Below are 14,598 nucleotides of genomic sequence, written 5' to 3'. Positions count from 1 at the left end.
TGATTTGAGGAAGGGGGACAGTCGATGCTAAGAAAGAACGGCTTGAAAAATCTCCCTGTGAAGTTTCAGTGCAGTAGGAGCTGGGAGGTTGTGGGTGGTGCCAGTGCCCTGAAGTCAGCGGGTTCTCAGCATAAGGCTGGGAAGGGCTTGCAGCGGTCCCTGAGGAACTGGCACTGAAATGGCTGGGAGAGGACACATAGCTGAGGGCAGCGAGGACGTGGAGAAGCAGGTGTACCCAGTCATCCGAAGAGTGGAGGTCTCTTGATAGTACCATGAAGTCTCCAGGATCTTTGGTTTTTATGGCATTTGAAAAACCAAAAAAGCAAAAGGCAAAAAACAATGAACAGATAGGACACTCCAGAATTACCGTTTCAGTATTATAAAGATCTCATTTCTTTTTTTTTTTTTTTTTTTTAAGATTTTATTTATTTATTTGACAGAGACACAGCGAGAGAGGGAACACAAGCAGGGGGAGTGGGAGAGGGAGAAGCAGGCCTCCCATGGAGCAGGGAGCCCGATGCAGGGCTCGATCCCAGGACTGTGAGATCATGACCTGAGCCGAAGGCAGATGCCTAATGACTAAGCCACCTAGGCACCCATAAAGATCTCATTTCTGAACATTGTTTGAACTGCTTTACAGTGCCTGTTTGGTGAAATTTATCAAATTCTCATCTTTATGTTGTGAATAAAGGGGTCCTATTTTTAAGTGGAATGGCCGATTAACTTTATCATAATGTTGAATCTCTTAAAAGATTATCATTGATAATCCGTTTTCTAGGATTTACTTGTTACTTGCCCTACTTCAGGTAACAGTGGGCCAGTCTTTGTGATTACAGAGGGGTTGGTTTTGGTTTGTTTTGTTTTCCTGAGCAGTTCCTGTCTCATAGTTTTATACTTGGCATTTTATACCCCAGGTGAGAATAGCAAAATTCTTCTCTTGCTACAGAGTTAGAGAGGCCCCCTTGAGAAACTGGGGTTAGTGTGGGTTGTGTCCTGGGAATATTTTTTTGCCCTTCTGCCTTCCATATTAGCTCATTCGCTCAATTTATGGATTTGGATGTTGTATAGAATATTCAGTATTTTTACAGATGCAGTTTCAAGTAGGAATTGATCTTTTGTGCCAACACTATACTTAATTTTCAGATCATTAAGATGTTGATGATTCAAGTTTTCATGTGTGTATGCTAGAATTATTTCAACTATCAAACATCAGGAAGCCTGGTGATTAAAAACTTAAAAATATTAGTAAAGGCTTTCAGAAATTTATATTTTTTTTTTGCATGTATAGAGTTTTATATACTGAACACATTACAAATAAATCAAACATAAAATTGGAACGAGGTTTGAAACAGATAAGGATTTGAGGTAGCAGAGAGTTATCAGTGAATTTTGCTATATCATTCTGATATGTCTTTTTTTGAGAGAGGGAGAGAGAGCACATGTGCACATGAGGGGGGAGTGGGAGGGCAGAGGGAGAGAGAGAATCTTAAGCAGGCTCCACGCTCAGTGCGGAGCCTGATGCCAACCTCTATCTCATAACCCTGAGATCATGACCTAAGTTGAAATCAGAGTCGGACGCTTAATCCACTGAGCCACCCAGGCGCCCCTATAATCTTGATGTTAAAAAATCAGGTAATTTGTTGTATTTTGTCATCATCTTACATACTTTTGTTTATAGAATACTTAATATTTTATATACTACTAAGAAAGCAGTAACATTCCAGTTACCATTGTAAGCCACATCCTATTTTCCAAGATTGTTAAAATGTGGAAAAAATATTTTGGGATAGGTAAAATATAATGCCTAAAAACAGTAAAGGTGATAATTGTGTAATAAGATAAAATCATTTGGGAGAAATGATTTTAGCCTTTTATTAGTATTTTTCCCCTAAGGATATTATAACTTTATACTTCTTTATTCTACTTACATGAGAAAAACACAAATTAAAAATTTCTAAGATTTATTAAAGTACGTTCAAAGGTATATCATGTGGTTTGTGTATATTGATATGATCTGGTGGCATTTAGAGTGAATCTGTAGTTTTCTTGGTAATTAAGTTCTTAAAATATGACACTTTATTGTCTTTTAAATGGCGTTTACCTGAAATATAAAAACCATTTGTTCTTACATAATACTTTGGATTAACATTTTGGTCTCTCCCTTGTCAAAGTTGATTTGATTGTTAGAAATGAACTGCATGTAAAATTTTATGCCAAGAAAAATTTTCTTTCAGTTCAGGAAATGATATCCAAAACCCATTTTGGTTGTTCTCAAACAAAAATTTCACTGAACTCACTTTTAATTTACATAAAAGACTGGTCAGTAGAATGCATGGGAAATTAATGCTTAACCATTTAATCTGCAAGCACATTAGTAGTGAAAATCTATTCATTATCCACATGCATGTTATCCTGAGTTCTTTGCCAAAGAAACCTAATTGACTAGTCCATTTAATTCTTTAGGATATTATAATCTCTCAATTAGAGTATTGTGGTGGATTCTGTAAGTCATGTAATAGTCATATAATTCTTGGTAATTTCCACTGTAGCTTGGAAATCTCATGTGTACCAGTAGGTTAAATGATATAATGTGGGCATTATACTAGATATTCAGATTATTAGTAAGTACCAAGTGGTCAAATCAGTAAAATGTTGCAACATCAGGATTGTATATCTTGTACAGTTTTGTCTGCTTCTTTAAGACCTTTTTTTTTTAAAGATTTTATTTATTTATTTGACAGAGAGAGACCCCGCGAGAGAGGGAACACAAGCAGGGGCAGTGAGAGAGGGAGAAGTAGGCGGAGCAGGGAGCCTGATGTGGGGCTCAATCCCAGGACCCTGGGATCATGACCCGAGCCGAAGGCAGACGCTTAACAACTGAGCCACCCAGGCGCCTCATGTTTCTTTAAGATCTTAAAGCCAGAGTTTTACTTCATAATGATGGGGCAAGATTTTAACATTCTGGCCATATAGTCTCTTATTCTGTAAGCAATCAAGTTTATACTTACTAGTCCTTACAGTAGTAATTCCTGGAGTCCTCCTTCATGCTCCCCCAACCCCCATGGAAAATGTCAAACATAAACCAAAGTAGAGAAAATAAAACTCCCATATACCCACCGTCTGGCTTCAGTAGTTGTCAATTTAAGACTAGTCTTGTGGCATGGATACATGGGTACATGGATACCTCTTTTTCTCTGTCCTCCCTTTTAATCTTTTTGTTGTTGTTGACGGAGAAATTGGTTGTTTCTTTTTCCCAGTTTCCCGCAGTCAGTATTTGCATCTCTTTAACACTTTTTGTCATGTCCTTCAGTGCCCTATATTTTCTTTGAATTGGTAGGTAGGTCTGGAGGCTTGATCAAGTTCAGGATCTTCCCTCTGCCCCTACCACCTCACCCCAGCAAAAATATGTTATAGATGGTGTTCTGTATAACTTAATATTCTTAATTTAAAAACTAAACAGCATGAAAAAAATTTTTTCCCGTTTTAACTTTTCTTTAAAGCATCATCTTATACTAAAATAGGGCTCAGGTAACTGAATGATATTTATAATCAGGTCCACTAGATATCTCCTTACCTGCTCTTTGTGTTAACTCTGCCATGCACACAGGATAATTGCCACCTCCAGAACTCTGCTGACCCCTGAACATCCCAATTCCCAAATCTGTTGGTTGCTCTTTTTTTTTTTTTTCAGAGACAGTAGGTAAGTAGAATTGATTCTAAGAGTTTTATAATTTATGATTTTTAAACATTTAAAATTGTATATGGGGGTTATACATCTGTACTTGTATTATAGGTTTTATTACGCTTGTCACTGACAGTTTTTGAAATCTATCAACCCTAATATTTAAAGAGCTTTGGGGCACCTTGGTGCCTCAGTTACTTAAGTGCCAGACTCTTGATTGTGGTTCAGGTCATGATCACAAGATTGTGAGATCGAGGCCCGCATCAGGCTCCGTGCTGAGTGTGGAGCTTGCTTAAGATTCTCTCTCTCTCTCGGGCGCCTGGGTGGCTCAGTCGGTTAAGCATCCGATTCTTGATTTCGACTCAGGTCATAATCTCTGGGTCATGAGATCAAGCCCCACCTCGAGTCCGGGCTGGGCGTGGAGCCTACTTAGGATTCTCTCTCCCTCTACCCCCCCATCCACCGCCCACTTGCACACATGCACGCTCTGTCAAAAACACATGATAAGGGGTGCCTGGGTGGCTCAGTCGTTAAGTGTCTGCCTTCGGCTCAGGTCACGATACCAGGGTCCTGGGATCGAGCCCCACGTTGGTCTCCCTGCTCCACGGGAAGCCTGCTTCTCCCTCTCCCACTTCCCTTGCTTGTGTTCCTGCTCTTGTTGTGTCTCTCTCTCTCTGTCAAATAAATAAATAAATAAAATCTTTAAAAAAAAAAAACATTAAAAAAATAAAGAGCTTAGTTATTTGGCAAACATTAGGCAGGATTTGTTTTTAAAAATGGTTTTACATGAGTTTTCTATAATTTTAAAGTTATTTCCTAATATTTTAATGCCCTCCTAAAATCACAGTTCATTCTGAGAACAGGGGCAAAATTATTTTATACCATTTTTTTCTTGATGGTTGTCTAAGACAGGTTTTTATATTCTAGACAGAGTTGTTGAAGACACAGTAATTTCGTATTCTACAGCCCTGGTGTTTGTAGGTTGCTTTGTACCACCATCTGAAACAACCATCTTACAGGTCAGCTTTACCAGCTAGTGCTATTCTCGGGCAGATGAAACCTGGCTGAAGAGAGATGGTTTGTCTACTGCCTTGATGTCTATTTTTGTGTAGAGACTTTTTGGAGGTGCCTAAAAAAATGAACAACAGGAGAATAAAAATTTCAGCTTTAAAAATAAACAAGTAATGTACAAAACAAGTATTTTTATCCCATTCTTGACCTTACCTCATTCTTTCCCCATGCCTTTTAGATGAGAAGTTTAATATACTTTTTTCCAAGTTTAATATATCTGAGAACTTGTTTTTCTTGGAACACTTTTGAACATCTCTAAAGTGTAAAACAAGACACAGTATTTGGAAATTGCTGAATATTACTCTTTTTAATTTAAATTTTTTAAAAGATTTTATTTATCTGAGAGAGAGAGTGCTCACGTGCATGAGTGGGGCAGGGGCAAAGGGAGTGGGAGAAGCAGACTTCCCGCTGAATAGGGAGCCCAACGTGGGGCTTGAATCCAGGACCCCGAGATCATGACCTGAGCTGAAAGCAGATGCTTAACTGACTGAGCCACCCAGGTGTCCCTGAATATTACTCTTTTTATGTATATATCAAGTGATAACATTACTTTGGATTAGAATTATCTTTCATGATGCTCCACCTCGCTTAATGCTTATTATAATGCCTATTATCGATTCTAGGATTTCATTTTGACTTATTTTGAATAACACTTTTGCTCACATATTAATTCAGTGTATAGTTATAAAACTCCTATAGGACATTATGCTGAATTCCACAAAAGGTATACGAATGAATCAAACCTGAGCTAAAAGGAGATGTAATCTAGTGGAGGGCCCACAAGACAGGTTGGCAGTCATTATAGGAGGGAGCAATTGATAGAGACCTAAGAGCCCTTGATGAAATGACGTGGCAGTCAAGAGTAGTAGATGATCACTGGAGAGAGATTTGGAAAAGCTGCAGACAAGAGAAGCTGTTTTAGCTGGGCCTTAAAAGACAAGTAGATGGTTGGTATTACAGAAATAAGACTGGGGAGGTGCTGTGGGAGGGGCCTTCTGTGAGCAAAGGCACCAAAGCAGGAAAACATGACATCGGAAGGAAAGTAGTGAGTTGCTATTTGACTGAAGGATTAAGTACTGAAGTGGGGGTGGGGAGTGGCATGGTAGGGGGCCGAGCCGGGTGATAGGTTTGGAAAGTTAGGTTAAATTTCCATATTAAAGAGTTAGACTTTAGGAGATCATAGGAATACCACAATGAAGGTCTTGCTTTAGTGAGGTTAATGTGGTAACGATTTTTGAGATGGGAATGCCAAGGCTGTGCATGATGCAGGTGAATAGTGCAGGGTGAGGAGGTGTTGAGTGAGGACACTGATGTGGAAGAAAAGCACAGGGCAGCCCCTAGGAGGTTTTACAGACTGGGAGAGGATGGGCTCAGAAATGGCTCTGGTTGTTGAGGGTCCAATTTAAACTCATGTTATTAAACAGAAACGTTTATCAATTGCTATTGATGTTAAGTTTCTTCCATATTCTTAGTTCTAGAGCCAGTACAAAAGCCTCATGAAGGTCCTGGAGAAATGGGGAAACCAGTCGTCATTCCTAAAGAGGATCAAGAAAAGATGAAAGAGATGTTTAAAATCAATCAGTTCAATTTAATGGCGAGTGAGATGATCGCACTCAACAGATCTTTACCAGATGTCAGGTTAGAAGGGTAAGTACCTAGTGTGATCCTGACAGCATTGAATTTAAATGAAAAGTGTGTTCTGAATTTCCAATAAATTACACTTTAGTGTTGACTGTTCTTTAAGTGAATGTTGTATCATTAAGTTACTACTTACCCACTTAAATAATTAAATACTGATAAAAATACTACTGATCATTAGGCTATAAATTTTAGGCTTTGGAAAATAATGATTTATCTTAATAGATTAGTAGGGGATATTAAACTTCTCAAAACATTCCTATAATCAGCTTTTTAAAAAAAGATTCTTTTAAGATGTATGTGACTTAAAACTGTAATGTATACAGTCATAGGCATACAGATTATTGAATCTTTACATATACGTATATCCCTATCTGATGATCATCCACATCAAGATAAATGTGTTATGTGAATGAATATTCCATAATTTATTTACACATTGATAGACCTTGGGGTTGTTTCCACCTTTTGACTGTTATGAATAAAGCAGTTGTGACATTCTTGTGTCTTTTGGAGGACTTAGGCTCTTGTTTCTGTTTGGTATGTATAGGGGAAAGGAATAGGTTATACATTCATATAGCATTAGTATGTGCTGCCAAACATTTTCCCAGGATGATTATACCAATTTACACTCCCACCACCAATGTAAGAGGCCCAGTTGCTCCATATGAAGAAGGTAACATAAGGTATCTGGGGTAGAGGACAGCAGGCCCCATTAAAAGCAAAGGAACTATACAGAAAACACATGGAGCAAGTGAACATACATATTTGGCTCCTGAGACCCTAGGCACCTTGCCCTTTGTGGCTCCCGTTAATGCCAACAGCCAGGCCGTGTTTCTCCAGGCAAGAGATTGAGGATCATTCTTTTTTTTTTTTTTTTTTAAAGATTTTATTTATTTATTCATGAGAGACAGAGAGAGAGACAGAGGCAGAGGGAGAAGCAGGCTCCCCGCGGAGCAGGGAGCCCGATGCGGGACTCAATCCCAGGACCCTGGGATCATGACCTGAGCCGAAGGCAGATGCTTAACCGACTAAGCCACCCAGGCGTCCCGAGGATCATTCTTGACAGAGTAGGACTAGGCACAGAGTGGGGGGAAAAAAAACTCATAGTAATCATCACTCCAAGCTAATATTCAGCTTTTTGGTTCCCTATTTTTATAACAAATATGTAACCAAGGAATACTAGACAATCACAAAAAACCCTCAAACATGAATAGTCCCCGAAAGAGAAATATGCAAGTTGGAGGAAGCAAAAACTCTTCAGGGAGAAGAAAACTTAGAAAGAATTAATCCCAGTGAAATAATAAAACATATTACAACCATAAAACAAGAATAGGATACTATTCAAAAGATACACTAGGAGAACCAAAGAGTGTTTGGAATTTAAAAAGGAAGAAAGAAAAGGGCAAAACTTAGTGCAACTCAGCAGCAATCCTGGAAACAAAGGAGCAAAATTCCAGAGGAAAAGAATTGCCAACCTAGAATTCTGTATCTGTCCATACTTGCCATCAAATGCATAGTTTAAAAAAGGACATTTTTGGAAATGCAAAGTCTCATAACATCGAACTGCCACAGACCCTTTCTTGGAAAGTTACTGGAGATTATGCTCCACCAAATGAGGACCTAAACTCAGGAGAAAAGATGGACACAGGATGTGGAAGACAGGGGATTTGGCATAAAACAAATGTGGTAGGAATCCCTCGAGGATGGTGAAGGGAGAGCCCTAGATGAGAGTTGTTAGGCCAAGAGGCAGCCACCCAGATGGAAGCAAGCAAGACACGCACGCCAGGAGAGGCTGCAAGAAGATGGATGATGTACAGCTGAATGCCTCTGGAAATAATTTAGATGATGGGAGTTTGGGATGCAGTTAGTAAGTGCATAGAAAACCATAGCAGGGAAAACAGTATAATTCCAGGGAAAACTTTAAAAAGTTGTCCAGAGAAAGCAAAAGCAGTTATAGTTTAGTACATGGCACAGCTGTGAATGAGTCCTAAGAGGCCACCATTTAATATTGTGCATATAAAAATTAAACTGTGGGGGATGGAGAGTATCAATGTGTTCATCCAGCAGATTGGCTAAGTGGCGACCAGTCAAAAGAAGCTTCGTTATAATCTTAAGTTTTCCCAAGCTGTTAACTCTCCTGAACAATACAAGAATTACTAAAGAAGAAAAAAAAGAATTACTAAAGAAAGCTACACTCTTCAGGGAAGTCTGCAGTTGAAATGTTAATGGTGTCTGTGCTAAAAAGAGCCTTGATTGTTACTGTTCCAGGTAGAGTATTCCCCTATGTACATTACTGTTCTTAACACATTTATTAAGCATTTATGTTTTGGACAGTGTTTAAATGGTGTGATACACATGCTTGTGTACTGAATTTCGGGCTTGATGAGGACTGCCTAGATATGAAAGTCTTACTTCGCACAAGCTGCTGATACGCAGTCCTTCTTGCCAACTGTTTGGTCTCTGTGGGAGGGGGTCACTTAGGGAGTTGGCACCAAGTCGCTACTGTCACTGAGTAGCCTTTTTACACCTTCTTGCTCCATCTCTGTGCAGGTATCTTTCAGAGTTTTTGTTTGTTTAACTTTGATTGTGGGGAGTTTCAAATGTGTACAAAAAGAGACAGTAGTATACGGAACCCTCATGTGTTCCTCACCTCGCTTCAGTAATTCCTAAAAGTCTTGTCTCTTACTTATGCTCTTTTCTATGTCCCCCAACAGTCTCTGTCTCCTGGTATTTACACCTCTATGTATCTTCTTCCTACTGTACTAGGGTTGGTCTGTATGACCAGTAGAACACAGTACAAGTAATGGAGTGTCGCTTTCAGGATTAGGTTATAAAATACACTGGTTTCTAAATTTTTTTTTTTTTTTTTTAAAGATTTTATTTATTTATTTGAGAGAGAGAGAATGAGAGAGAGAGAGCACATGAGAGGGGGGAGGGTCAGAGGGAGAAGCAGACTCCCTGCCGAGCAGGGAGCCCGATGCGGGACTCGATCCAGGGACTCCAGGATCATGACCCGAGCCGAAGGCAGTCGCCCAACCAACTGAGCCACCCAGGCGCCCTCTAAATTTTTTTTTTTACTCTTACTTGGGTCATTAGCTCCGGAATTCGCCAACTGACTAAAGTCCCTGTGGTTTGTGGCCTTTTGTGAAAAACCAGCTAAGTGCGATTAGAAGCAGATTCCCCAGTTCCAGGCAAAGGTGTACCATTTGTAAATATTCAGTATGTGTCTCCGAAAGATACAGACTCGTATAGGAAGGAAGATTATGATACCATTTATACCTAAAAAAATTATTTAACAGTAACTCCGTAATAACGTGAAATACCTAGTTAGTATTCAGATTTCCCTAGTTATGTAATACTTTCCTTTTTTTGTAGTGTTATTATCAGGATCCAAATAAGGTCCACACATTGCAAATGGTGCACATATCTCTTAAGCCTCTCTCAGTCTCTGTAGGTTCCCGCTCTATTTTTTTCCCCTGAGGACCAGGCAGAGTATCTTGTATCTTTCCTCAGCCTGCATTTTGTGGACTGCATGACTACAGCATCATCCACTATTCCTGTTTCCTCTCTTTGCTGTGGATTGGTAGGTTAAAGGCATTTTGTACCAGTATCCTTCAAGTCAGCTAAATTGTGTGCTTGTGGTAATAAAGGTGTGCAGTCTGGTTAGTCATGTGCATCCCCGTTGAACAGGTCTCTTGTATGTCCCATCCGTCTGTTTTTCCTTTTTAGAACTCCCATTAGCCAGGCTTTGGACTACTTGAATTGATTCTCTTTACTCTCTCATATTTTTGTCTTTTCTTATCTTTTTTCTTCTTCCAGGGAAAAATTCTAGACTGTCTTTGAGCTATTCTCTTGAATTTTTTATTTGTTAAGTTTTTTATTGCTAAGTTTTTATCATTGTCTGAATTTAAAAAATGTAGACACAAAACCCTACACTTAACCATTTTTATACATATAAATATTTGTGAGATATTTAGTATAACAATAGCATTTTAATCTTCCTAGTTTTTAAAGTAAATTTAACTTTCGTTTAAAAAATAATCAGTTCTGGGGTGCCTGGGTGGCTCAGTTGGTTAAGCGTCTGACTCTTGGTTTTGGCTCAGGTCATGATCTCAGGGTCCTGGGATTGAGCCCCTCGAGTCTGGCTCCATGCTCTGTAGGGAGTCTGCTTGTCCCTCTCCCCCTACCCCTCCTGTATGTGCTCTCTCTGTCTCTCTCGAATAAATAAAATATTTAAAGAAATAAAAATTATGCTTCAAAATATTTGTCTTAAAGTATTTTTTATCATGTATTTTCCATTTTTTACTAGGGATCTCTTGGAAATTTTATTTTTTTGGAAAAACTAGCCTTCTCTTTCTTAAACTGTTATTTTTTAAAAATAAAATGGTGTAAACATTCAGGAAGCTATAGGAGATAACACAACGCAGAGTACTAACCACTATACGATCACGGCAGTATAGGAGATAACAAACCTTTGTACCAACCAGCAGCCTTATTGAATCTTAAGTTGCCATATTTTCTTTATATTTTGCTTTTAGCAATAAAACCTTATGGCTACAGTTGAATCCCTTTGTATACTCCTCCCCAGTTCCATCCCACTTTGCTCTAACCGTTGTTCTGGTTTTTCCATTTATCATTACTGTTCATGTTTTAAAAGTACTTCTTCATGTCTATATATATATAATATAGCTTAGCTGTTTTATGGGGCGCCTGGGTGGCTCAGTCGTTAGGCGTCTGCCTTCGGCTCAGGTCATGGTCCCGGGGTCCTGGGATCGAGCCCCGCATCGGGCTCCCTGCTCGGCGGGAAGCCTGCTTCTCCCTCCCCCACTCCCCCTGCTTGTGTTCCGCCTCTCGCTGTGTCTCTCTCTGTCAAATAAATAAATAAAATCTTTAAAAATAATAATAATAATATAGCTTAGCTGTTTTATATTTTTAATTTAAATGGTAGTACAGCATATGCACATATCCTTCTGCAACTTTTTAAAAATTGTTTTTGCTCAAGCATTGATTTTGAGATTTATCCATGTCCGTGCACGTAGTTCTGGATCATTCATTTTAACTGCTTTGTAGAAGTCCCTTGTATGAATACACCCTAGTTTATCTATTTTTCTTTTACTTTATGTGTGTATACTTTATGGTTACAGTGTCTCTGTAAACATCCTTTTACATGTATTCTCTTCTACAAATGTTAACACTTTTCTGTAGAACAATGCTTTTCAAATTACAGTTCAGGACCCTTTACTCACTAATGGATCGTAAAATCAGTTTAGTGAAACCTTAGCATTTTAATTAGTGAAATAGAAGATAGCAGAGTGTTTTATGTAGTAAAAGTATTTTTTAATTAATCATTATTTCAGGATGTGTGTATTAGATTAACATAAAATGTATTTGTTACCAAGGGTTATGGCCAAAAGTGACAGTAGAAGTGAGATTATTGTGCTGAGAGGTAGGCACTTTTTTATTTCACTCAATTAAAAAAAAAAAAAAAACTGCTCCCTCACTGGTTTTACCAATTTACATTTTCCAGCTACAGAGAATTCATGCAGAGGATAGTAGTGGCATGGACTAGGCGAGCATGGATGAAGAAGTTTTAAAATTCTGATTGCATTTTTTATGATGGAACCTATCAGAACGCTGATGGGTTGGATATGGAGTAAAAGAGAAAAGGGGGAGTAAGAATTTAGGCCTGAGCTGCCATCTCAGTTACAGTGATACTTGCCAAGATAGAAAGAAGAAGAAAATAGAAATATGGGGAAATGAATCAATTAGCATATATTTATAAAAGCCTGGGGTTGGGAGAGATGTTGAAGCTGGAGCTATGAATTTGGACAAGTAAATTTAAAGGCATGGGGTTGGTTGAGATAGCCCTACAAGTGGAGGAGATGAAAAAGAGGTTAGGTTAGATGATTGACATTTCATCTTTTGAAGAGTGAGAAGAGGAGGAAGATCTAGCAGAAGGGTAAGAAAACATGAGGTATGAGGGGGAAAGTACGTGGAAGTCAAGAAAATGTTTAAGGAGTAAGTGGTCAACTCTGTTAAATTCTGCTGAGATGAATGATGAAGTCTCTAAATTGACCTGTGGATTTCAGTGTATGGAGGCTCTTGGAATTTAGATAAAATTGTTTCTGTGGAGTGATAGGAATGAAACTCTGATTTAAAAGACTGAGGAAGACTCCAGTTTCTGTGATGGCAGCCTTGGTGATTTAGATCAACTCTTCAGTTGAGGACAATTAGAAAGTTAGGTAAAAAATAGATACAAAAATTATTTGCTTAAAAACATAAAGAGGTCAGAAGGCAGAGCTTAGAAGGCAGTGAAGAATTATGGAACCATCTGTGGGAGAAGATGAAAACTCGAGAAACAAGCCTGGAACTTTAACCTTGATGCATTCCAAAAGGTGTATACCTAAATAGTACTTTTTTTTTTTTTTGACATTGCATATGAATTTATTTTTTTTAATTTAAATTCAATTAGCCAACATATAGTACATCATTAGTTTCAGATGTAGTGTTCATAAATATTACTTTTGATAGCCTTATGGTGCTGGGGCATAAAACCTGGAGTCCAGAGCCTATCAAGTGTGTGTGTGTGTGTGTGTGTGTGTGTGTGTGGTGGGGGGGAGAGTCAGATAGCCCTTCCTGCATGCTTTAGTTTTAGGTTCCTAGAAATAATGATGAAATTGAAGTAGATCAGCCCTGGTGGTGACTAAAGCCCAAGTTTAAACCATCTTAATCCAGAAAATTGAATTTACTGGTGCCCCTGGCTTCCCCTAGATTCAAATGTAAATCCTCTTTGAAGAAAGCTATTAGGCCAGTAAATTTTTATTTTATTTTATTTTTTATTGTTATGTTAATCCCCATACATTACATCATTAGTTTTGGGGCCAGTAAATTTTTAAATGGTATTTCATACGCAGAGGAAACAAAGGCACATGAAAGAAAACAAAACAATAGACAATGGAAATAGACCCAGAAGGACTCCAGGTAATGGAGTTATCAGACATAGACTTTAAAATGACTGTAGGGTGCCTGGGTGGCTCAGATGGTTAAGCGTCTGCCTTCGGCTCAGGTCGTGATCCCAGGGTCCTGGGATCGAGTCCCGCATGGGGCTCCCTGCTAGGTGGGGAGCCTGCTTCTCCCTCTGCCTCTGCCGCTCTCTCTCTGACTCTCATGAATAAATAAATAAAACATTTTAAAAAAATAAATAAAATGATTGTATATAATATTAATGTGTTCAAGGAGATTTAAAAACAAGATTGAGAATTTCAGCAGAGAACTAGAATCTGTTAGAAAATAACCAAGTAGAAATTCTAGAACTGGAAAAGTACAGTAATAAAAAGTAAAGACCTAATGGATAGGCTTAGCAGCAGACTAGACATAGCTAAAGAGAAAATTAGTGAGCTGAATTATAGATCAGAAGTAAATATCCAGAATGAAGCATGGAGGATGGAAAATAACAGATAGTAAGAGATACAGGAGATAAAGAGATCTAGGATTGTTAACAAATTATAGTTAAGAAAGAGAATTGAGCAGTAGCAATATTTGAAAGTATAATAGCCAAGAATTTTCTAAAACTAATGTTAAAAACATTAAGGCACAGAATCAGTAAGTTTGATGAACCTTCAGCAGGATACCTGCCACATCATACTTGGGCATATCGTAATAAAACTGTTGGAAGCCAGAGCTAGAGAAAAGAATTGTAAAAATAAGCAAAGGGATGGAGGGGAAAGATAAAGATTACCTTCAAGGGTGCAACAGTAATTCTGACAGCTGACTTCTCAGCGGACTTCTCAACAGAAAAAACAAGGAAGCCAAAAGATAACAACATGGTGTCTTTTAAAGTCTGAGATAACTTTAAATAAGCCTAAAATTTTATACCCAGCACAGTATCTTTCAAAAATAAAAACCTTTAAGAGAGGGGCGCCTGGGTGGCTCAGTCGTTAAGCGTCTGCCTTCGGCTCAGGTCATGATCCCAGGGTCCTGGGATCGAGCCCCGCATCGGGCTCCCTGCTCCGCGGGAAGCCTGCTTCTCCCTCCCCCACTCCCTCTGCTTGTGTTCCCTCTGTCGCTGTGTCTCTCTCTGTCAAATAAATAAATAAAATCTTTAGGAAAAAAAAAAAACCTTTAAGAGAAACAAAACTGAGACAATTCATTACCCACCCTAAAAAACACTAAAGGGTGTTCTCTTAAGCAGAAAGAAAATGATC

At 38.6% G+C, this 14,598-nt stretch overlaps 1 protein-coding gene across 4 annotated transcripts in view; it reads left to right on the top strand.

The window, feature by feature from the left end:
* The window catches only part of GALNT1 (polypeptide N-acetylgalactosaminyltransferase 1), a 125,907-nt gene that overhangs the window by 65,180 nt on the left and 46,129 nt on the right, over nt 1-14,598 (top strand). For all 4 annotated transcript variants that reach the window (XM_064577748.1, XM_064577747.1, XM_054510325.2 and 1 more), the window contains one exon: nt 6,226-6,400. In XM_064577748.1, the coding sequence (XP_064433818.1) occupies nt 6,226-6,400 (175 nt within the window). The remainder of the gene's footprint in view (nt 1-6,225; nt 6,401-14,598) is intronic.

The sequence above is a fragment of the Mirounga angustirostris genome, unplaced genomic scaffold (assembly GCF_029215605.1).
Source record: "Mirounga angustirostris isolate CCGP_5_RB_7025 unplaced genomic scaffold, mMirAng1.0.hap1 SCAF_14, whole genome shotgun sequence".
NCBI lineage: Eukaryota > Metazoa > Chordata > Mammalia > Carnivora > Phocidae > Mirounga > Mirounga angustirostris.
Note: the sequence above shows the minus strand (reverse complement) of the source record. Positions and strands in the feature narration are given on the sequence as shown.